The sequence below is a fragment of the Pinus tabuliformis genome, chromosome 8, assembly GCF_031772625.1.
Source record: "Pinus tabuliformis cultivar Carrire ecotype Pingquan chromosome 8, CPIR1, whole genome shotgun sequence".
Lineage (NCBI taxonomy): Eukaryota > Viridiplantae > Streptophyta > Pinopsida > Pinales > Pinaceae > Pinus > Pinus tabuliformis.
The window spans coordinates 1,220,723,429-1,220,749,633 of record NC_142294.1 but is presented as its reverse complement, the minus strand read 5'-3'; the positions used below and the strand labels follow the sequence as shown (position 1 = coordinate 1,220,749,633).

The following is a 26,205-nucleotide window of genomic DNA, read 5'->3' as shown; positions in this document are numbered from 1 at the left end:
AGAGAGGTTTTGCCCTGGCAGAGAGCCAATATCTTGTGTTCTTGTTTCTTGTGTTTCGGTAGCAGTTGATGAAGTAAATACACATACAATAATAATAAGAGAAGAAGATCAAGCTAACAAAATAAATTGAAAAAGTGCTTCACAGATTGTTATCAAGTATAGAAGAATCCTACTATATCTAAGTGCCATTAATTCTTCAACATGGTATCAGAGCTAAGGTGACACATCAAGGAAAGGGCATCTCAAGAACAACTACAAGGTTGCAGCATCAAGCCAAGAAGTCTCAAATACATCAAGGACAAGAAGGTCTACCATCTACTGTCCATCAAAGAAGACTACTAAGCAAGAAGAAAAGCCTTTCATATTAAAGGCACCTACAAGAAGATCAAGTAAAAGAAGGACCTACATCAAGCTACACCATCTTCAAGGGAAGAAGAACTACAAGTCAAGTCATCACTCTCCAAGAAAACCTCATCATCAAGCAAGTCTATTTGAAGAAAGCATTTTGAAGAACATCAAGATCCAAGAAGGCAAGCTATCAAGTCTTCAAGAAGAAAGCAAGTCAATTGCATCACAAACTCTATCATGTAAGTATATATGTCCCCTCTTGAACATACATCAATGTCTTTTTGCAAGGAAAGCAACAAATTGATTGGGACCTCTAACTTCCTTGCATGGAAGAAGAGGACTGATTTACTTCTCAAGGAGAATGAACCTCTAGACCTCATCAAAGGGAATACCACTATCCCTGCTAAGGAACAAACTCAAGACTTAGCCAAGTACAATAAGGACAAGACAAGAGCCCAAGGGATTCTAATAGAATCCATCAAGGACTCTCTCATTCCTTATGTCTCCAAATTTGAAACATCAAAAGAAATCTATGATAAACTAATCAAGCTATTCTCAGTAAGCACAGCTGGAGAAGTCATATCTCTACGAAATGATTTGTACAAAATGAATATATCAAAGGAAGGAATAGCTCCCTACTTCATCAAAGGGAATACCACTATCCCTGCTAAGGAACAAACTCAAGATTTAGCCAAGTACAATAAGGACAAGACAAGAGCCCAAGGGATTCTAATAGAATCCATCAAGGACTATCTCATTCCTTATGTCTCCAAATTTGAAACATCAAAAGAAATCTATGATAAACTAATCAAGCTATTCTCAGTAAGCACAGCTAGAGAAGTCATATCTCTACGAAATGATTTGTACAAAATGAATATATCAAAGGAAGGAGCATACCTATTATAGAACCTCATCCACAATGAAAGAATAACTGATCATGACTAAGAATCTTAGAAGGCCTCTATCATCAAAAGGAAGAAACATTTGCAGGATAAGGGTCTTCAAGATCCTCTAATAGAATCTTCAAAAGAAGGTTGATAAATAAGAGCAGATGTCTCATTGGGAGTCCCATTCATGGGATTCAAGAAAGGATGATATGCAAGCAAGAAAAGATGAAGCAAGAAAAACTACTCCAATCAAGAACCATCAAATGAAGCCAAGATGATCAAAGTAGAATCAAGATGAGTTATGTATACATCAAAGTTTAAGTCATGTCATCATATATATTATTGATTCATGGGAATAGTTCTAAAACATGATCAAGCATAAAAGGATCTCTTTCACCAATGACATGCTTGAAAGCATGTACTACAATACAAAGAATGTCAACTTGAAGACGTGCTCCCATAAGGAGTATAAGGTGGTTGGCTAATCAATCCAAGAAGAAGCAAATGAAGAAAGAGATCAAGCATGTGAAGAACACCATGGCCACAAAGAATCACTATCTGACAAGATCCATTAAAGACATCTCCCGAAAGAAGGCATAATAACTCCGAAAAAGGAAGAAAAAGATCAAAGGACCCTTGACACCTATGAAGGCCTTGGAGATATTAAGGTGCAGATGATTGATTCAACTCTACAAAGATGTCATGATGAAGAAGTCATCCAAGCACTTTTTGATTTTGAAGTAATATCAAGATCTAGTCATGAAGGGCTACTAAATTTAAGTATGGGAACAAGAAAATACAACTAAACATCTATGTGATAAATATTCCGAAGCATAGTCAAATGACAAAGGAGTAGCCAGATGACGAAAGAACTTGACATATATCAAGAAGGCCACTTTCCACGAAGGAAGCAATGACATGACAAGCCAAGAAGGAAAGTGATCGATGGTTGGTGCCCTACCAAGAAGAAGTTCAAACAAAGACTTCATGACATCAAAAGAAAGAAGGAGATCAAGCAGCTGAAGGACCCATGAAGAAGAAGTTGTTGATGAATGGACAAGTCCCTAGCTAAGAGGGAGTTCTAACAAGTTCCCAATTACAAAGGAGCTTGATCAAGTTTCTGGTCAGAGGAAACTTGGGCATGTCTTCCTCAATTAAGAGGAAGAGATAGACACAACATTCTTGTCTTCACTTGGGAAGAAAGAATGGAAGGATTGGGTAATCATATGGCATCTGATACTCTTTGAGGATGTGTAGGGCATCCAAGATAAGAGTAGGCAAGAGGACCAATATTCTTTGAGGGCTGGGAACCCAAGACAAGAATAGTCCTAGAAGGTCATACTCAGTGAACACCTGGGTGATTATGTACCTTAAGAGACAATGATTAAGGTGTCTATAAGTCATTGTTATCACCAACATTGTGCGTTGATCTTATGAGAGATAGAGTTGTTAGTCAAGGCCTTGCTATAAATAATGTTGGTTACTATGATGCTATAACAAATGGATTGCCAATCTGATTTCTCTTATGTGAATTCTCCAAGATTGAAAAATAGCCAAACACCTTGTAATGATTTATGAATACCTCCCTAATTAAGAGGGAGTGTTGAAGAAAGTGTAACTAGGTTCGGTCTTCATAAATGTAATTTTGATCTTTGAATTTATAAAAGAAAAGAAATATTATCTTCCTTATATTTATTTGTTAATTTTAGGTATGTTCTATGCTAGAGCAATTTATTTCAATTTTCACAGTTAGCTCAATATCTTTTCCAGATTAGCAATCACATCAGCATTAAAGTAAACTGCTGATAGAACATACATATAAATCACAGAAGACAAGCCAAGACAAGAGGACACAAGATGTGGCGCTAGCTAGGGACAAACCCCAATGTGGGGAAACCCTTGATCAATTCTTCTTATATGTTCTTCAATAGTTCAGCAGAGAGAGAGAGAGAGATAGTACGTTTACAATAGAAGTCAACACTTTGACTTATCTAGATAAGAGCATAGATCATCTCTAAGAAGATGACACATGACTCATGAGATCAATTGAAGACATGATGCTTCAACTAATTCTCCAAGGTGACTCCTTCACCTATCGTTGTGTTGCATTTCATCATCATGCTGCACCTCACTGCGCTGCACCATGCTGCACCCATCATCACTATGCTGCATCTCATCACGCTTCATTAATCATGACTGTACCCATCACTGTACTGCATTATGTGCCATTGTTGCACCATGTTGCCATCCTGACCTATGTGTTGGCTGCACCTTGCTTGCTTGTTGTCCCTAGCATGCTTGTTGTCCTTAGCATGCTTGTTGTTGCATGCTAGTTGTCCCTTGCATGCTAGCTGTAACATTGCATGCTTGGTGTATTTGCTGCTAAGTACCATACAACTGTCCCAATGTTTGTTAGTTGTCCCTTGCATGTTGCTCTCCTTCGGAGACAGATGCTCTGACTGTTTTGGCAGTTCTGGCTGTGCCCGACATTTCCGGTTGTTCCCGGCAGTTCCGGCTTTTCCGCCAGTTTCGACATTTCCGGTTGTTCCGGCTTTTATGGCAGTTCTGGCTTTTCCAGCGTTTCCGGCAGTTCCGGCTTTTCCGACAGTTCCGTCTTTTCCTGCAGTTCCGGTTTTTCCAACAATTCCAGATTTTCCGGTAGTTCCGGCAGTTCCGACTTTTCCAGCAGTTCCGACTTTTCCGGCAGTTCCGACTTTTCCGATTGTTCCGACAGTTCTGGCTTTTCCGGCTTTTCTGGCTTTTCCGGCAGTTCCGGCTTTTGGCTTTTCCGACAGTTCCAGCTTTTGCGACAGTTCTGATTTTTCCGACAGTTCCGACTTTTCCAGCATTTCTGGCTTTTCCAGCAATTCCGACTTTTCCGGCTTTTTGAGAAACATAGAGCTTATTCTCCCATGACTGCATTTAGATCTATGGCATGTTATCTAGGGCAGCGTATACCCTAGGGCACTCCCTCTAGCTCTCATCTTCATCAAACCCAAAACAGGATGAAGTGAGATCACAAGAGTGAGTGTGTGTGTGACAAATGACTTCAAGTCCTCTTCTATTTATACTAAAACGTAGAGGTTGAATAGACATGACTGTTGGGCTTCTGAGCCTACATAAGTTGTTGGCCGACTTGACAATTTGTCCATAATCAAAATAAATTCATATCTTCATAAATACTTATCGAAATCGGATGATCTTTAGATCAATCCTACACCTCTCGATGAGAGGGATCCAAGAAAAATATCAACTGCCATAAATAAAATGACCCACATGGAGTTTGGCCATAGTTGCCAATTTTAACATTATCAATGAGTTTCTAAATAGGTCTAGCACATGTCAAAGTGTTGTAGGTAAGTCAAAGAGTCAAAAGAAAATGTTGAAGACCCTTAAGGGCATGTTACACCATGTATATATTTGTATAAGATTCAAAGATATCCCTACATGCAAAGACACCACCAAAAGAAGCAAAAACGAAGTGGAAAAGTCAAGTCGGCCTCAAGTCAACCTAAAGGAGGGACAGACCTCTATATATAGAGGTTGTCCACTCCTCTAATGACAAGCAATCAAGCCTCTGAAATTAGCGAGATAAGAAACCGAGAAAAGGGTGAAGAAAGACGAGCATAAGGAGCCTCTATTGCAGCGAAGGAGGAGACAAAACTGAAGTGTAAAGGATTGTTCTAAGGGTAGATTACAGTCACACATGCGAGGAAAGGAGGATTGTCTACGGTCACTACAGCGGCAATATCACAGTTGCATATTTATCTTTGTTTGGGCTATAAAATTAGGCCTATAAGGCCTCCCACTAGAGCGAACAAGAGGCTCTCCCAAGCAAAGGAAAAAGGAGTCAAATATACAAGAAAACCTCCCACAAGTGTGAGAAACTAGGGCTGCAGTGCTGTCATATCAAGTCTGCAACTACACATCAAGAAGAAGCTTGGTTGGACAAGAGAAGGAAGGTATCTTCATAGGTGAAGGATCTCACTAAGTATCAAAGATAAGTATCTCTTCTAGAGCTCACATAAACAAGGTCTATCACCAGTTGCCAAAGGAAGAAGGAGGACAAAGTGTCAAGGAATGAAGTGTCGGAAGAAGGAAGGACTTGACTTGTGCTTGGAGGATATTCTTGTCAAGGGTCTAGTGTTTGGCACTCTTCAATAAGAGAAATTTACGAAAAGCTTTTCCTCTCTAAGAGAGAGAGGTTTTTGTCATGTCCCTTCCTAAATTATTTTGGAATAGTATTAATTTCTACATTTTGGAGCCAAATTTTGGAGGTGATGGGGGCCCATTCGATTTTATTAGGAGGCTAGACTTAGTAGAAGTTAATTCGATGTGGTTAAGTATACGTGGGGGCCACCCATACTAGGGGAATACACATTCCATAGTTCGATTTGCATGGAGGGGAAATCGATGGTTATGTGAGGGACCCACGATGGAGGGAAAAGTGCTCCACGAAATCTATATAAGGCAGCTCTCCTCATTTGGATATCTTATCTTTTGACATATTGAACGCAATCTTAGTTGCTTGAGCTGCTTAGTTGGGTTACTATGTTGTTTAACACACGAGTGTCTCCGAGCGGAGATCTCAACCCTTGCTTTGGTGGACTTCGAGTGCTAGCCCTAGAAGGGAGTTCTTCATCTCAATTCATAGCAACAGCCGAGAAACGAGTTACGGCAGTTGTAAGTCGATTACCAGCAACAGGAGGAGTATCGACAACGCAGGGATTGCGCAGTCACAGCGTGAGGCACACCGAGAAGTTGGGGAGACACGAGCATCCTTCATCATTTTCAGGAGTACAAAGGGAAGTTACAGACAAAAGGGCCATCCTAAACGCAGCTCTCATTTCATAACACGTAGGACTGCGTCATCTCCTCCATGACTGCGCAGTCATTGGAGTGAGACTCTTTGGGGCAGCACCATCCGGGGCAGTTTGGAGCTGGGAGGCTGGAAGATCATTTGGAGAGCCATTTGAGGAGGATTGTTGGAGTTGGGAGAGCAGAGATTGACAGGATCAATCACAGAAACAGAATTCGAAATTGGAGAAGGGCCAAGCTGTGAAGGGTCAATTTTGAAGGTTGGAACCAAGGGAAACCCTTTCTGGGTTTTTATGGGTTTTGGGCAAGGATCACACTCCTAATTTTATAGAATTTTATGGGCAGATCTAAGGGGTCAAATAGGAGTCCCAACTCAGCTAGCAACTAGAAGAGCTACGAGGAATTTGGGACAAAATTTTGGAGGTCAACATTTGGCCAATTCCTTCGTGGGTTATTTTGGGTATTCGATGGAGAGGTCGGGGTTAATTTCCTGTAATTTTCTGAGCACAGGAGGTGAGGTTTCCAGCAGCATCTTTGCAGCAGACAGCACAGTTTCACAAGGGCAGCATAGGGCATCATTGCAGCAATTATTTGTGCCATCTGGGCTTGACATATTACCACCTAGGCTTGATCACGCTTGCCATTGAGGCAAGCCCAGGTGCACCACTTCCACATTATTGTACTTTTCTCCCATATTATAATAAAATGGCTCAGCTGTTGGTTATTCCTGGACTTTTTATGGGTGTGCACTGAATGTTTCAATTTTATGGTGTTGATTTTATTGTTTGCTTTGCATAGCACTATTTTTCCTAGTTTGGAACACTACAGTTTTTCCCTGGCAAAGAGCCAATATCATGTTCTCTTGTTTCTTGTGTTTTGGTAGCAGTGTGATGAAGTAAACACACATACAATAATAATAAGAGAAGAAGATCAAGCTAACAAGTTCAATTGAAAAAGTGCTTCACAAATTGTTATCAAGTATAGAAGAATCCTACTATATCTAATTTCCCTAGATTCTTCAATAGTTCCCAAGAGCTATATCCTTCATATTTGACTGCCATAAGTTTTGTTCCAGTTATCCTTCATGTTTCCCTATGGTGATTTCACGAGCTCTTACTTCTAATGCTTTTCTTCTTCATTCTTTTCAACTTCCTCCACTTCTTTGGTGAAATGGGCTTCTTCTCTATCTTTCTTGTTATTGCCCTTCTTGAGCTTAGGACAATCTTTCCTGCAATACTCATAGCATTGAATCTTAGCTATGTTCTTCTTTCTTTCCGACAAATGTTTGAACACTTTTTTCCCTCAACATGTCTTCTTCTATCTTGCATAGAAGTCACAAGTTGTCGAAAGTAGACTATTGTTGTAGACTGATCCTTTAATTTGGTTAAGGCCCTTCAACTTGCTTTGACGCCCTTCTTGAAAACTAATCCTTGTATGTCTCTTTTTGTTGCCCTTCCTTTGACTTTAGCACCTTCGCTCTGAAACCATGTTGAAGAATCTAGGACAAATTTAGTTAAGGTGATTCTTCTTGCATGATAACTATTTGTGAGGTGTTTTCAATTTTTCTTCTTATTCCAATCTTCACTTATTAATCATTATTATTAGAGTGTGTCTTCTTTAGTTCATCAAATAGCTACCAAAACAAAGAGACAAGAACACAAGATGTTGGCATTCTACCAGGGCCAAAACCTCTCCCTCTTGGAGAGGAAAACCCGCAAAAAATTCTTCTTATAGAGATTCCAATTGACGAATACCAAGACCATGACCCTTGACCTATTAGGCCACTCCAAGATCAAGACACCAATCCTCTTTCTTTGTCAATGTTGAGCTCATCATCATTGTTGCACCATTACTACACCACTTCATTACTACTGTAACATCTTTGTTGTCCCTTCACTGAGGTCTTCATCAACTAGATCTCCACGTTGAGATATGTGTTGGAGAGTTGCCTTTTGATCCATCGAGATCATGACTGTCTCATCATAGCCTTCACCGAGATCATAACCATGATAGTATCATGTTTGCACCTTGACCGAGAATGTGACTGTGTTTATCATGATTGCACTGAAGTCTTGTATTCACTGAGATCTTACTTGTCATGGCTATGCCGAGAATATATCACTGTAGGATTACTGACTTCTTATCATGATTATGCCGAGATTGTGTGGGACTGTATACCCCTGTCATACTCATCTGAAAACCATAGAGTCCTTCTCCTAACCGAGGTACTGTACAACTCCTTCATCCGATATTCCTGTAACCCTGAACTTGACCGAGACTTCAGAGAGGTGTCCGAGGATGTCACTGTAATTATGACCGAGATTTCAGAGGTACTGTACTTGACTAAAGTTTCAAAGCTATCCGAAAATGTATGACTGTAATTCTGAACTTTACACGCCTATTTATAGTTGTTATGTCTCCATAAATAAGTCGACATGTCCATTGAATCGGTGTGTCTTCTTTTTATGAGCTGACTAGACAGTTATTAATGTATTGAGGCCGACATGACTGTTCTTTTTCATCGTTTAGCTTGCAGACTCCTTCTTGTGCTTGTCTTGGAGGATTGTGCTTTGTCTTGGAGGGCTATTTGTCATTTCTATAGACTCATATTTCTCATGCTCAAGAAGAGATTCTTAATACATGACATTGACTCTTTGACTTATCCTAAAGCTCTCAAGGGAAGCTGCTAATAAATAAACCTCTTGCTCATGAAACCCATGCAACAAGGCATAATAAATTCATTTTCTTATAAATCATAATTAAAATGTCATGAAGACCAAACCTAGTTACACTTTCTTCAACATGATGCACCTGGACCACCATGCCCAGCCAGCTTCACATTTGCACCACACACATGGCAGATATTAAAGGGCCCAAATGAGGATGCGCCTCGCCATGGGAGACAAAGGGAGGGCGTATGTCATCATTCTAGCCCTTGCAGATGGTATAGAGGCATTATCGATCCACTTGGAGACCCATGATGATGTCATTGTGTCCCCTCGCCACTTGGGGACAACATATTTGATTTGGTTGGATATCAAGGGACCAACCCCTTGATCACTATGTTTGGAGCCTATTCTCCCACCTTGGCACACTTTGGACTCCACTAGGCCTCTTCAATGGCCCAACGACCCATTTATCTATTATATTTCCCTTTTAAGAGGCTTATCTTTGTATTATGGAGCTATCTTGGTGGGCTTGTCACCAATTCATGTCATTATTGTACAATATTGTATTATTAAGGGGCATTATTAGGCTAATAGGCTATTTGAATCCCCTTATGGATTGTATAAATAGATGAGAGGCTCATTCATTTATCTCGTCACATTTTTGGATTGGACTATCTCTTCTGGAGAATTTCGGCTAGCCTTTTGATGGATGAATTGGATTTCTAAATGCATTTTGATGTTTGGAAAGCTTATCTTTTGTCTTGGAGCTTCGATATTTTTGCACATTGATGATTGGAGGATTTTCACTATACTTGTAAGTGTCATTTTCATGTTCTACTTTACATGTATTGTCACTTGTGTAATGTATGAATGTTTTTCGCTCATGAAGTTGGTGTAGCTGCCTTTAAGAAATGCGAATTTGCTAAAACTTGTCTTTGTGAGGGCTTTTCATATGTTTCATGTAAATAATGGTGAACAAATGTCCTAGAGGTGTATGATTGTTCATTATTACCTTGATAAGTCATCAATTGCAACATCAAAGAAGTATAAACTTTCCTAGTGACCTATTTGTTGCCTCTAGGGCTATGCGAAGTTGCTAGGAGACTCCTTGATTAGGTATAAGACATCTCTAAACATTGATTTGCATTAGAATCCATTCTCCCAATAGGCTAGGCACTAGTCTAGTCCTAAGGTGATCACAAAAGAATATTATTTTCACCACCTTTCCTCTTTTCTAAGCCCTAACCTAGTAGGCCTCCTAGGCCATCATCTTAAAATCACTTTTAACCATTGAAAATCCATGAAAATTGGTCCACTATTGCGTTGGGATCTTCTTGAGAGGTCCTCCAAGTTTGAGGTCGATCCCACAATGGAATCTCAAGATATTCCAAGCCCTAGCTTGAAGTCCATTCTCCTCCATAGGTATCCTTTGGTTAGTGGCTTCATTAGGATCATTGCACTCAAATTCCAAGGTAAGTTTAATTCATTTGATCCTATTCTCCTCCCAACTTGGTCAAGACCATCAATTTATTGCCACAAACCAAAACCTTGGCCTTGTTCAGGTCCACTCGGGCTTCTTTGTGGTCCCACAAACTTGAAACTCCAATTTCACAAAGGACACTTGGAAACCCTTTTCTTTAGGATTCCTTGATCTTGGGTACCCCTTTTCAAGTAACACTCAAACCCTAGGTCTTGGTAATCCCCTAGCCCTTCTAAGAGAGCTTTTCATCTTACTTCTATAGCAAGTAAGCCCATTTTCTGAGCCTTGCTTGTGAATAGGCTTTAGGAATCACCCCATATCCTATCATTGATCCATATATTCTTGTGATTCCTCTCGTACCAGGACTCCTCCCATAAGTGAAAGACTGTAAAGAGCAGGGAGCTTTAGTCGAGGTGACAATGGGCTAGCTCCATTGTTGCTCCTTGATCTAGTAATTACTCTATAGGATCCTCTCCTAGGACCCTTGCTAATTTGAGCAGTAACAATGCCCAGTGCTTGTCGACATATACAATGTCAAATTATCTACATATGCCAAGGTCATACTACAACTACTCCATAATCGTCGCTCTACAAATGGAATTCTTTCTCTAAGCGCATTTGCACATCCAGAACTCCTACACGTCAAGTGCATTTGGCCTACCAACATCTTCATCAACACCTTGCCCAACAACAATTGCCTCTTGCATGTTGTCCTCTCTTCGTCATCAACCTTCAACAAACTCTAACACTCATTCCTGGCCTCTACCAACTTTGCCCATGCCACCAGTCCTCAAAGTTTACATAACTGTGACTTTTCATCACACCCCTATTGGACTCTCTCTCTTTCTTGGAAAACAATGTATGTCTTCCTCTAATTTTAATCTTAGGAAATATTTGTAATTTAAAAGATATCAAATTTAACTCATCTCTTTGAAGTGTCACCTCATGCCTCTGCTTGTGATCCACAATGCATGTGCCTTAGTGTACTCAAATTCACTTCATCCTTCACCTTAGATCCTCAGATCTCCACTTTCATAGCTCTAATACCTTCAGAATCATGCATAAACAAACGCAGGTACACAAAAAGGCAAATAGCGCAGAGAATAATTATGATTTGAGGATATTACTCAGAGGTATGAGAGTTATTACTTAAACATAGCTTCAATGAGAGAGATGTACATTACATAACACCCAACACCTAATAATTAACATGTGAATTATTTAATTATTAAGTCATCATCACTTAAGTTTATAATATGACTTTCTTACACAATTATGACATTATTTTAACAGAAGTGACTTTATAATTCTAACTTGAAATCCGTAAACAGGACTATAGTACAATGCATTGACATTATGTCCACATGATGCATTCGAGGGAGAGTTTTGTACCAAAATCTTCACTTCTTAAAATTAAGAATGAAACAGGTTGTAATATTCCTAACGGAAATATTAAGTGAATAACAAAAACATGCACTATGACAACAACTAGGAAATTCAACACATACGCAGGAAATCACAACACAAGAGGAAATGCACCAAAACTTTGAGCCATTTTATTTATTTTCGAGCAAATAGAGTACAAATGAGTATGAAAGAGGAACCTGGGCTTGCTACAACAAGCAAATCCAAACCCAGGTGATGATCAAGCTGCCCAAATGTCAGATGAGCTCCCCACCATGATTCTGCGCTAGCCCAAAAAATTATTGCCACTGTTGTTGTAGGTGAACTGAGATTTTGGCCCTCAAATCTACTCCAAAAATTCTGCAAAATTAAATGTAGGCTCTCCACACTAGCTCCAACAAAACCTAGAAATATCTCACGAACCCAAGTGGTGGAAATGGTCCTGGGGTAAATTGCGCCCTCCTCCAACAATTTATGTTGCTAACTGTTGAATGGAACTAGGAATTCTGCCCTCAAAAGTGCTCAGAAAATTCTATAAAATTAATCCTAGCCTCCTCTCACCAAACCCACAAAAACCCAGAAAGCATTTGGGCTTAAGTCACCGACCCCCAGTGACCCCCAACAAGTGTAAATTGCTCAATTTGGCCAAAAAACGCCCTATAGTGTAGATAGTGTTGAATTTGGCCCAAATCTCCCTCCAAGAAATCCTCCCCAACTCCTACAAATTTCTCCACTCAATCAGCAAGCAAATCCTAGCTCGAATGCTCCCCATTTTGAATCTTTGCAAGTGCACAGAAGTTGTCAGTAAACCCCTGCGTAGGCCCTAGAATAGATAAATTCAGTCCTCCAAAATGCAGCACTCTCGGCCCTACAAATCCCCAAGGAAAAACTCGTCCTCCTTATGGATAATTCTCTGCAAATTCTCTGGCCAAAACTCCACTGTCTGCTAGCTTCTCTCAGCCCCTTCAAATTTCCTTTTGCGCCCTAAGAGAAGCACGCTCCAGCTGGAAATAGTATGCAATGTAGCTCCTAGAGAAGCCCTGAGATGGACTCCTTCTTACTCCCCTAGGGTGACACTCGAAGTTCACCGAAGGTAGAGGTGGAATTCTGCTTGGAATTCCTGGTGCTAAACAACACTTTTCTTCTTGTGCTAAACAGCTCCAAGAGAAAATGAAAGGTGAAATGTAATAGTCAAAAGATGATTAGCAAATGGGTCCATCCTCCTTTTATAATTTCTCCCCATGCTTCTAGACTCCTTTTTTAATTATTATTTTACTGGTGGGGGCCATTTTCCACTAAGTGACTTTTGCCTCCATTTTAACGAGATAATAATTTGCCGCCAATCTCCAATAAAATAATACTTGCCACATTTACCCAAAATAATATTTGCCCCCTTTACTTAATATCAACAAAATTAGGCAAAATTCCCATGAATTGGGGATATTACACAAGTACACTGCACCCTAATGCTACAGAACAGAACATGCTCATTTCAACCAACTCAACTGACAGTAAATTGATTTTAATTCCAAAAGTTAGAACATTTAAACAGAAACACTGCATTAGCACATTTTTCACCTGAAATGTCGCACCAATGACTGTAGCTTTTGTTTCTCCAACCCCGATTGCACTCAAAAGGGCCTAATAATTGAGTAATTACTATCAGGAACATAAACTATTGCCAGGGAATCTGTGAACTCTGTGGAAAATAAAATGAGGGGAATCAGTAGCATACTTGTGTAGAAAGCATGCACCGTATGTAAGTTGACAATCCCTGTAAAAAATCAGTTGTCCAAAAAGTTAACAACAGCACAAGAACAGTAAGTAGTATAATGTATAAACTAGATGCACTAATACAGAGGTAGTGAATACTATCTGATTTGAAACTCAGCCAGTCTCTACCTGAAGAGAATCCCATATCTGAAAAGGAAGATAATCTGAAGTTACACTGTTTGGGAAACCCTGAAAGATTAAATTACAAGTCATCAAACTTTTCCCAGCATTGAATAGAACATGAGCAGATAAAAGAGAATACAGATTATATTCATGCATGTTCACAAAACGATACATCAACCCATTGTGCATTACTTAGATGAAACAGAGGCAAGAAGAGCCAACATGTCTGCCATGGCACCCATTGCTAGAGTATCAAATTATTTTACAAAAATCCTTATTCTGCCATGATACTGAACAACTAAATTTTATCTCTAAGCCTGCAATTTACCCAAGTGTAATACGCATCTCCATTGAAGGCTCACTGGCAATGTCTTTTCCATATGAAGCAGATGCCTGTGTGTAGTAATTATTTTGTGCCCAACTATGAACCTTTTCCAGTGATGGTAAGCCAGAAAAAGAAGGGAATATATGGCTGTTACTCATTCCCAGAATCATTGGCAACCTCCAAGAGTTCAAGCTGATGACCAGATTTGACTAATATTCAATAAAACAGTGTAAACTTTCAGTGATTCCAACTCCAAGCACATATGGCTAACATGTAGATGAAAAGTTAATATATTGAAGAACAAACATATACATATGTCCATACTGCCAGCCAGACAGACCCACACACACGGATATCTATATAGGTATAGAATTAAATATATAATGTGCTAGGGTCCTACACTAACCTCCCTATTGTAGGTTACCTAGGAGTTAATCAATCAACGTATGAGGCCATCTTCTTTGAGTAAGCTCCATAAAATAGTAATGGATAGTTGTTTAGTGTAAAAGGGTCCTCCTTATAAACTAAGGTCCACTGTGTTAATTTTTAGGGCTAGATTGTTCTCTGCTCTAGATAATTGCATTTTCAAACTTTTCCATCATTTACATATTACATTCACCTCATAAAATCATTAGCAATTATGTACAAAGAACAATAACATCAACAATGTAGCAGAATAGTAAAGAACAATAACATCAACAATGCAGCGGAATAGTAAAGAACAACAGAAGAAAAGCATACGCAATAGAGACACCAGGATTTAGGTCAGAGACCAAGGCAAAACATCACAAGAGGGAAAACCCAACCAGAATCTTCTTCTATTAGATTTTCATCAAATGTTCCACTGAGATACAAAGTACAATTATCATGAAACATCAATCACATTAGGCCACCTAGGGCCAATCCAAGAACATACCATATCAAACTATCATTCATCAACAAGGTCATTGTCGCTCCCACTAACATTCATCAAATCCACTGTTATGCAATCAAGATCACTGCCATAGTCAAGGTTACTGTCATGTAGAACATTAAGGTCACTACTATATTATATATAGGGCTACTGCCATATAATTATACTGTCATGCCAAAGGTAACTGTCATGTCAAGGACACTAACTCATTATCATATTCATTGTATTATGTAACAATTATTTGTTTCAATCACTGCTCTAATGTGAGCCACAGATGTTGGAAAAGTAACTAGGTTCAGTCTTCATAGTTATCTTTGTACTTGTATCAATTTATATTTTATGTAAAAAAGCAAAAGAATTTTATTTAAGCATGGGTTTCATGCTCAAGTCTAGGTCAGCATGTTCTTCATGCTTCTAGGGTTTAATGAGTCAAAAGAGTCCTTGTCATATGTGTTGAAAGTGTAACTAGGGTTCATAATGACATGTAATTATTGATCTTTGTAAATGATGAAAAGAAGAGAATAAAATTATTATTGTAAGACTTGCTTCATGGGTTTCATGAGCAAGAGATTTTATTTAGATGGCTCCCATTGAGAGCCTTAGGATTTGTCATTAAAGTCAAAGAATCAATGTCATGTATAAAGAATCCTTCTTGGGGATATAACAATGTATATGAGTCTATCAAAATGTCTAGAAGCCCTCCAATGACAAGCATTAATCCTTCTCTTGAAGTGGGCCTCAAAACAGAGAGTAAACTCATGTTGTCTCACCTCAAATAGACACACCTATTCAGATAAACATAGGTCGGCTTATTTATGGGACAAACCACTATAAATACGTGGGCAGACTCTTCGCATTTACACAGTATAGTGATTTGGATATCTCTCTCTGAAGTTTGGATGAGGTTACAGTCATCAAGTTCGGATCTCTGAATTCGGGTGGACAGAGGCAGAGTGAAGTTCGAATACATCTCTGTGATTTCGGATGGGTAGTAGCAAGTTATCTCTGTGGAAACTACAGTACAGTGCTGTCTCACAGTCAAGGGAATTTGGATCCCTTTGAAATTCAGATCACAGAAAAGGAGAACAATTCGGATGGGCAGTAACAAGATATCTCTGTGGAAACTACAGTACGGTGTTGTCTCACAGTCAAGGGAATTTGGATCCCTCTGAGATTCGGATCACAGAAAAGGAGAACAATTCGGATGGGTCAACAAGGAGTGATGAAGGGACATCAAAGTTTTGTCTAGTGAAGGAGCTATTGTTCAGTGTTGTATCACTGTGTTTCGGTGCTACTGCAGAGGTCACATTTTGGTGACATTACTTTGACATGTTTTGGTGCCATGACTAGTAGATCTACAGTTCATTGAAGAGATGATCTCAGTGTGAAGAAGGTCGAAGAGGAAGAGGAGTCAAGAAGATGAACATAGAACTAGTGTCTTGGTCATGGAGTGGCTAATAGGTCAAGGGTCTTGGTCTTGGTATTCGTCAATTGGAATCTCTATAAGAAGAATTTGTTCGGGTTTTCCTCTCAAAGAGTGAGAAGTTAAAGCCTTGGTTCATAGCCTACATCCTGTGTCTCTTGTCTATTTATGTTCATGCATTGGTAGTTGTTTGAAGAAGAAGAACACTAATATCTTAAGCAAAGAGAAGATCCTAATCTAATGAAGTAAAAGATATTCACAAGCAGTGACTAATCAAGAGAAATCACCTAACTATAGATGCCCTAGATTTCTCAACATGGTATCAGAGCTAAGGTGTCAAAGTCAAGGAAGGGCATCTTATCAAGGGACACTCAAGGATCGAATCTCGAGAAAGGTATCAAAGCGAAAATTGAAGGATCTCAAAGCAAGTTGAAGGATCAACATTGTAGAATCAAACCCTAGATCAAAGAAGGAAGTCTACTTAAGAAGTCTTGGGATCATCAAACAAATCAAGGCAACCAAAAGTCTACACCAACAAGAGTATTGGATCCTATAGTCCTTAGCAAAAGACCACAAAGACCTTCATCAAGATGAAGAGATCTACAAAGCAAGGCAGCCCAAGTATAGACATCCAAGAGAAGCATTTCTAGGACTAAGATCACATCATCTTGGAGATCCTAGAAGCATTTCTGATCTACACTCATTCACCACCGAGAAGACGAAGTATCTTGAAGACAAAGAAGGCTAGAAGGCATTATCATCATCTTCAAAAGCTATAAGACAAGTTCCCTCTCATTGAAGCAAAGATCCCCTCCTTATCCTTGAAGAAGATCATCCGAGGAAGCATCAAAACATCCTCATCAATCACCATCAACAAAGGAAGCTAGATCTAAAGACGTTGACATCATAAAAGGAGCAATCTTCTTTATTGAAGAAGGGCTTTTCATTTGGAAAAAGATCATCCAAAAGGAGCACTAATACATCTTCTTCAACCACCATCAAAGTGATCAAGTTGAAGATTTCATCTTCACTTATCAAGTAAGTATCTTTTATCCTATAATCTAAATCTGATCAAATGACTTCGTTTTGCAAGGAGATCTATACCCTGGTGGGTCATCGAACTTCCTTGCATGGAAAAGGGGGATAGACATAGTCCTCGAAGAAAGTGAAGACATTGAACATATCAATGGAAAGGGATCAAAGGGCTCAAGGGATTCTTATGAAATCAGTCAAAGATCCCTCATCCCTATATGGCAAGATTGGAGACATCAAAGAGATATATGATAATCTGGTAGAGCTATTCTCTGAAGATGCGATAAAGAAGGTCATGTTGACCACTGGAGTGGCACCTAATGATTATATGAAGACTCCATGCCCAAGGATGATCTAGAGGGCACTTGTGCCATCAAATATCATAAGCCAACAAAGTTTTTTTAACTCTACTTCTATCTTTTCATCATCTTTCTTGTACCCAGATTCCACACCCTAGAAGAATTGTAATAAGTGATACTAATAATGATGAGTTTTTGAGTCTGTAACAGGCCTAGGATGTTGGGACTCAATCAGCAAACGAGTACACCTTGGAGTGTTCTTTTATCTGGTTAATTATCCCTTCTTTTTCAGAGGCGGATAATTTTTAGAGTTTTTTCACTCACGTTTTACCCCAAAGCCGAGGTGACGGTTTGAAGGTTGAGCCCCTAACACATCTTAGTGTCTAGATTCGATGTATATTACCACACTAGATCACACAAAAAAATTCATGGAATTTGGTTAGGTCTAGGTAGTCATTTTTTATTTTTTTAGATTTTCCGCAGTGCGGAAATTGCTAATAAAATTGTATTTGTAATGTAACAAGTGACGTCTAGAGAAGTTGTATGGGGTATGAGTAATGAAATTGGCACCTCTCACCCTCACCTTTCTACTATGACACACTTTGATGGGTCAAAAATGTGTTTTGAACTCTCGAAACCCACTTTTCCTAGGTTTAGTGGGAAATCTGGCAATTAATTAAGCCATAAATTAAATAAATGGAGAAAAATAAATATCCACACATGCTAAATGTTGTGGAAATGAGGTGGAAAATTATAGGAGAGTTAAAGTGAAGTACCAAGGTGATGTGGACTCTTAAAATCAAGGAAAAGACATGTACTCAAATAAAATCGAATTTCTGGCATTAAATGAGAAAGTAGTTTACTTGGAAATTCGAATTTGTGAAGTTAATGCACATTTGGGACGATTTGGGAGAATATTTGGTGGAGATTTACGTGGGAAATTGTCCCCACATGGGTTACCACCTATATACACTTGTCATTCCATCATAAAATATGAATTTGGCACATAAGAGAAGAAGAAAATGATGTCCACTCGCCAAAATTTGATTTTTACACTTGGCATTGGAACTCCATTCAACAAATTCGAATTTCTCTTTGGGATTGTCACCTCATGCCACTTGTTTAATCACTCCTACGTTGGGATTGATTCCCATAGTTCTATATAATAAAGCCTTGAGCTCTCATTTGTATGATATCATGTAATAAGCTATTGGGCTTGAGGAAACTCTGTCATTTTGTACTTGCATAGTTTCTTAATATAATCAAGACTTTGGGGCTATCTGGCTGGTGTTCTCTTAGCGTTATGAGGTGATGTCCTTTCATACTACTTCTATTGTGTTTAATTTCTTTTGCATGTAGAATTAATATTATTTTATCCTGCCATCTTGCTTGGATTGATGTGTGCATCTATCTTGCACATATCATTGATTTAGAGTAGTATTCTAGGGATAAGCTTGCCAATTCATTTTAGGAGGAATGCTTGGTTTATCTTGTTCATTATATTTCTCTAATCGTGTGCAAACTAATACGTGTTCAAGTGTGAAGGAAAGAGCTTTTGTATTGTGTGTAGGAATCTATCTGGAAGTGGAAGAAATCTCAATTAGATCCACTCACTCCTAGAGTCACAGCGATCCAAGACTCAGCCATTTTTTCGCTCCAAGTTTTCCATCCAATGAAGAGCAAAAGGGAGTTTTCTTAGTCTATAGCTACTTGATCATCCATTTAAAATTCAAAATACCTCTTTGGTTCTAGTTCTTTCAAATTATATCTCCTATTCAAGAGTCATTTCTAAAGCTAGGCAAGTATGGGGGTTCACTCCCATTACTTGAGCTATGTAACAACCCATCTCAAATCACGAACAGCATAGCAATATTAGCATGCATGTGAGGCATGCATATGATAGCTACATATGCATGCATCATATACATTGCACTAGTATATATATATATATATACATCGACTATATATCGACTATTCATGGAGAATGTCTAAATATAAGATAAATGAATTGATTATCAAAGGTGTAAATTAAATACCTAATTCTCGTAAATAGAAGAAATATACACTCAGTAAGAAATATAGTTGAGTTTATTCATATGTTTACATATATAACCCAAAATGTGTACTAATAAAACTAAACCCATAAACCTTATGATTAAACTTGACATTTTATAAAACATAAAATAATATGTAATATTTAAAATCATCATGGTCTTATACTATTTAATAAATTAAAGTACCAACTGTCATAATTAAAGTGACATCATTCGATGTTGTGAGGATCTGATTCAATTAAAAGCAAAAATCATGACAAAGCAATCACTGCCTAACAAAAGATATTATCCTTTCATAAAGGCGGTGAACATTATCCTTTCATAAAGGCGGTGAACAGATACGTCGAGGAGGGGGACCTCAACTATTTAAAGGGAGGAAGGAGGATTTCAAAGGGGGGAGATATACAGGGGAAAGGAAAAAAAAAGAAAATCAGCCTGTTTGAGGGATGAGCCGAGGGCTCGATTTTGGAACTATAAATTGGGAAATTCTGAGCCGTTCTTGGAGTTTTGGGCACGGGGGCCAGAGGACTTCGAAATGGAAGTCCTTTGGGTCTGGGAACCGCAGAGGTCGATCCCAGATTGGCAGGGAGGAACAAGTTGGTTTGGTAATGGTGGCAGAAGACTCGGGGCAACGTGATCAACACCAGACGGGAGAACCAGGTATGCAGAGATTCAGGTACACAGATGCAGAATCAGGTACACAGATGCATTTAATTTGATAGAAGTTTGAAAAAGGAAATCTGTCAATCTGATTAAAATATAAAACTTAATATCAGTCTTTACATTTGACTGAAATGGAATATCAGTCTTTACAGTCTGTACAGTCTTTACATTTTAGTCTTTACAGTCTTTACATTTCAGTCTTTACAGTTTTTACATGTGATAGAAATGGAATATCAGTCTTTGCAGTCATTACATATGGTATCAGAGCTTAGTTTAAACACTTGGGACCTTAGTGGTTACCATCATATAGCTAGAATTATAATTAATACTAAGAGAGTTCTCCTAGTTAACACTAAGTGTTAAAAATTACAAATTCAAAACTTTTGGCACAAGGGCAGTTAGAAGGTCATAACTGTACAAAGAAGCTGACATTCTGAGTAAACTACATGATTAGGCCGCAGCCTGAACATTCAGTGAACAAGACAGTTGAAAGATCAACTTGAAGCTGCAGTCATGAAAGACCAAAACTGAACTGTGGAAGGTCTGTTACAGCCACAGTGGATTAGTCCTGGAAGCAGTCTTTACATTGGAGAAGTGTACTATTAAAAGTTGTAAAACAAGATGTGTGAAATTGACACAGAAAATAATTTGTGTGCTTGCTGATGTCAATGCTGTCTATTTAAATTTTAAACTAGGAAACTTTTATCAGCATCATCGAATATGTAAGGCCCAAAGAGCAAATAGTTATAATTAGGAACTGCCAATCGTCAAACATGAAAAAAATTTTGGGGAAATCATTTGCTAGTTAAGTAGTGAAATATTCTGGAAGACTCGGATGAAAGTGAGAAGTCATAGGCTCTAGCAGAAAATTGAAATTAATCCAAAAGTAATTTGCAACAAAGTATAAATCAAATGATCATGAAAGTAGCTTTTATTATGTCATTTTCAGTCTGCATGATTACAGGTAGGTATTGGTATCAACTAGGTTGGAAACAATGTGCATCCCCTTTCAGGTATACTCCAGAAGATATCATAATTAAACAGAATAAATTGTATGTCATTCTCACAGTTGTCTTCAAATTAGAACCATAGTTCTCACTCTGAGGCAAAATAAAGCATAATATAATTGAAACAAAATACTGGAAAAGTCAGACAGTGGAAACGCCAATATCAATCAGTAAATCATCAACTCTTTAATAAGAGTAGAGAAGCTCAACCAAATCATCGATATATCAAACCAGAGCATGTCCTCAGGTAAAGCTTAAGTTAAAGGCATGCATACTTTACCGACCCTTTTCATAGATGACTAAAAACTTCTGAACATTTAAATTTCATAACATAGTCAGCAGTGTTAGTGAAGAAATGCCTGTGGTATTTTCACATTCCAAAATCATCACTTAATTCAAGAGTATATATAAGAAGGTATTAGAATATTATTCAATATTGCAACAACGATCTCTTAAATACAAATGTACAGGCTGTAAGTAGTAACGAGTGGAAAAAAAACAACATCATGATTCTATCATCCACAAATTCATGCGTCTATTTGCCGACATGTTACGAAGTTTCTGGACCGTCACATAAACTGAGAAGTTCTCAGGTTTCTGGCTGGTAATATAGTCACATCAAGCTAAATTGCTGTGAAGGTTTAGCAATGTTACAGAACAAGTAAATAACCATAATTGAACACTGAATTGACATTTTGTGACAAGAAACGAAGAATTCCTAAGTTACCACAAAGAAACTCGAATTGATAATAGATGATAACTTCAGAAAATTTAGCTAGAAACAAATTATTTTGAAGCAATCGAGAACCCCTGTAACGACAGATTAAAACCTAAGGTACCCGAAGTTATCTGAGGCAGGAAATCCGAATCCTCTAAGGACAGTTTTACGCAAAGCAACCCAAGGATTCTGGAGCAGAGCGGAGGTTCCTGAAGAAGTCGGACCCTGCAGAAAGTTTCGTTTTAGGGGCTAGACTAGAGACTGTAGCAGATTTACATTAAGGATAATCCGTTAAGCCTTCTGATAAACTTCGCAAAGGAACATCGCTGTGCACTATCTGCAAATTTGTACAGGCAATTCTAATGATTGATAGTGGGCGTATAATTGTTCAAAAACTATACTCTGCGGGACTTGGATTCACGGAGGATTATTTGAAGTTTAATACGATATGGCTACCAAAGATATTAACCCGACCACAATGCGCTGCAGTAAATATTGTATGGATGATTAATATACAACTATACCTCACTAACGATATGCGCTTAGAAATTCGCTAACACCTGTCAGATTTAAAAAAAAAAAAAAAAAAATATTAACGACCCTGCATGCATAAAACACACGGTGCTCACTCATCGATTTAAAACACCTGACGCGTTGAAATTTATTCTTAGATGGCGATTAGTGTTAAACGATGAAATTAAGGATCTGAATCTTTGACGTGTGCCAACTACCGTAAGATAAAGGAACATGCGGTGTGACGGTGGGAGCGTCCATCAAGAGACAGGTGTCAGTGGAATTGGTGTCGCTCGGGTCTCGCTTGAGGGATTTGAAAGTATCAAGAAGCCTTACAGCGTTTCAAAGTGACTATGTTGTAACCCATTTTATGGACGTCGTCGTCCCAGGTTACAACACGGTGCAAAATTGTTGTGTGTGAGCGATTTGCTTATGTTGGGAAGAGCTACAATTGAAGAAACCCGTACTCTTTTATACTGGCTAGGAACTGAGGCTGGATTTAGCAAGACAGGTGTATGTGGCTTGAGCATGGGTGGAGTGCATGCTGCGATGGTTGGCTCACTGCATCCAACTCCAGTGGCTACCTTGCCTTCTTAGCTCCACACTCTGCGGCAGTTGCTTTTTGTGAAGGCATTTTGAGGCACGGTACTGCATGGGATGCATTGAGACGTGATTTACAGAGTGTCGGAATGACCATTGAGGAAGTGAGGGAACGCATGCGCTCGGTGCTATCATTAACTGATGTTACACAATTTTCCCATTCCGAAAAGCCCATCAGCAGTGATTTTGTTGCAGCCACTGATGATGGTTACATTCCCAGGCACTCTATTTTAGAACTTCAACGAGCTTGGCCAGGGTCAGAAGTGAGATGGGTCACTGGGGGCCACGTGTCGTCATTTATACTTCACAATGATGCATTCCGAAAAGCAATTAGGGATTCACTTGACCGCTTTGACCGCTTGCCTTAAAATCCTGATGCAATATGTTGTTGCATCCAATATTCATTCATTCTTCAAGTAGAATGGTATTCGATTCCTGAGGTTTCTGGGCAACACAGATATTGTAGTGCGAGGACGAGTGCAAAGATGAGGAGGAGAAGCGAGTGGAGTTCAATATCGAATTGTTTGGGTAAAAATATGATAAATGACATAGTGAAGAGACGTCCGGCTAAATCCGTGGCCTATGTGGCGTGCGTCTACCGCAGCTAGCGTAACCATGCCGCCAACATCCTCTCTACTCGGAAATTAACGTCGGCGCTCTCTCAGAATCTACAATTGAAGACTGCCATGGATGAGATCGGACATGGCCTCCTTGTGGTAGTTATTCTTCTTGTCAACGAATTTAGGTCTGTGGCAGTTATTGTTAGAGTTTAGGTCTAATCTTTGGTTGAGTCAGTCAGATATTTGTTGATGTGGAGGGTAGTTGTCTTTATTGATTCTTCTATGTTCAAATTTTGTCTGTTTTAGTGATAATTTAGGATGTCGAGGCATTTTTTTATATATTGTGAAGACTCTACTATTTAAAATGATTTTTATAAACTTATTACTTGTTTATAATTATAATTGCTTACCATATAAAATAGATATATCAGACAGATCTGATAGAATTTTAGTGCCCCGATATTTTTAAAAAGTCAAATGATAAGAAACAAAACATACCAGCATGATTTCTTTTGAGGCATTGTTTCTGGTCCCAAAGTGATGTTTTCCACCCACAATATAAGTAGAAAAGTGTGTGCTTCCAAAAGAGCGTTTGTGATTTCGCAGAAATAATCATTTCTTCAAAACTTTGAACTGAATTGCCTTGTAAGTAATTGAGCTTGCGTATCATTGTGAATATTCCAAAAAGGTAAGGGAAATACTGATGCAGAACTCGGCAATTTTTTTCTGAGTTCCTTATGCTTATGTTATACTGTCTATTATAAATTTGGAGGTGATTAACAGAGTCACCTACATCATACTATTATAGTGTTTGCTTTTGTTATTTCTTCCTTTATTCCGACCCACATCTGAAGATATTCTTTGAATTTATCCATAAATGTGTGTAACGCAAATAACAAATGTGTGGACTAGTGAATATAGGAGGGCATTGTTAAACATGTTTTGCGTGTAAAACCTCGTGTTAACCTCAGATCAAATATTGAGTTTCTGAGCTGTAAAAGAAACATTATATTATTCAGTTTTACAGTTTTTCCCTTGTAATGTCATTTGCTTGTCAACGAGAGCTGTATGAGCTCATCTTGGACACTGCTAATGAGTGTTTGAAGCTGTGTAAACCAGGAGTGAGTCTGCGCCAAAGACATTCGTATTCTGTTCAGCTATTATCCAAAGGTCTGACCGAACTTCGAATTCTGAAGAATTCTCCAAAGCACGCTCCAATCTTATTGGAAGTTGAATCCAACATCAATAGGTTTACCTCAAATTTCTGTTTCCCATGGCTGTCTTTTATGAGCGTACTTCTAAATCGGGAAAAATTAAAATAACGTATCAGATTATCAGAATTAAAGTATTCAGAACCAATATCGAGTCCAAAAACAGTTAGAAAGTTGCAATGAAGAATGATTGTTTGTGTTGGGGTTGTATTGAACAAGATGTATAATCAGTCCCAGAAATTATTGTTCAGTTAAATATTAAGGTCTACAAGTGACTGAAGACAGCCAGTGTGACTGTTTAGATACAAGATAAACTGAACATTGGAATGCTTCCATCTTGCTTCGGTAACCAGACGTTCTCGGTATCGATTCCCGCTCCACTCACTCCATTCAAAATTCGTTTTCTTCCCTGTTTTGTGCGTGAACTTGAAGATAGTGGGCGGCCATACCTTAAATCAGGGCTGGACTTGCAATTGCCTTTGCAGGCCAAAAGTTCAGCTTGTCAAGGATCTCTATTCTTCTGAAAAGGAATTTAGGTTCAAAAATCCCTACTATTGCATGTTACGCTCCAGGTATAATTGGTCTAGATGCAATCACCATGGTAGTTTAGTTATGTTAATTGTTTGTTAATTAGTAAATCACCCTAATTATGAAACAAAACAGATCACACATGCCAATGTTATTTGCTCTTTACAACTGTTAATTTGTATCTGTTCTGTGTTTCACATTCTGGCTATGGCTTATGCTTATGGTTGAGAGGGTTCAGTATTATTATTACACCGGATGTTTATTACCCTACACTCCACCCAGTTGCCGCATAAGGAAGCTTTAGGGCCTCAGGGTTCTGAGCACAAAACACATGCAAAAGGCATGCACAAGGAATCACTCAGCGTCATTAAATTGGTCGTTGGCCCATCATGTCCAGGATTCCATTTCAAAATCCTGTTACACCTTGATAGTGTGTTGTTGTAACATATAGATTGGTTATTTCCTTTGGTTTTCGTTCCATCTTAACATCTAAATTTGTATTTAAAAAAAAAAAAAAAAATTCCCTCGTGGCTACAATGAATCTTTGTGCCTCTACTCATTCACTCACGGGTCTGAGAATTATAAAAAGGAGTGTCTTATTTAGTCCTTGTTCCCAGAAATTTAGATGGTCATCATGCATTATTTTGTTCGTTTTGACAATTAGGTCCCGTTATGGTCTTGTTATGATTTAATCTATGAGGCAAAGCGGTTTCGTTTTCTTTGCCTCTTTCATACATTTTGTGTAAATACCCCTCGTGCTTGAGAGGGCGGTTTGAAAGTATAGATGTCCAGGGAACAGGCCAAATCAATGCTTTCGATCTGAAGAAAACTCTAGTTGCTGGCAATCTCCACTTCTC

The 26,205-nt window shown here is 38.6% G+C and overlaps 1 protein-coding gene and 1 pseudogene across 6 annotated transcripts in view; one reads left to right on the top strand and one right to left on the bottom strand.

Annotated features, from left to right (window-relative positions):
- RUS3 (root UVB sensitive protein (Protein of unknown function, DUF647)) overlaps positions 1-26,205 on the bottom strand; it is a 337,640-nt gene that overhangs the window by 273,254 nt on the left and 38,181 nt on the right. For 5 of the 6 annotated variants that reach the window (XM_089373530.1, XM_089373529.1, XM_089373532.1 and 2 more), the window contains 3 exons: positions 13,509-13,568; positions 13,342-13,380; positions 13,185-13,247 (listed from right to left, as the gene is read on the bottom strand). In XM_089373530.1, the coding sequence (XP_089229656.1) occupies positions 13,185-13,247; positions 13,342-13,380; positions 13,509-13,568 (162 nt within the window). The remainder of the gene's footprint in view (positions 1-13,184; positions 13,248-13,341; positions 13,381-13,508; positions 13,569-26,205) is intronic. The other variant, XM_089373534.1, reaches the window with a different exon arrangement.
- Positions 22,684-23,417, top strand: LOC149239792 (uncharacterized; annotated as a pseudogene).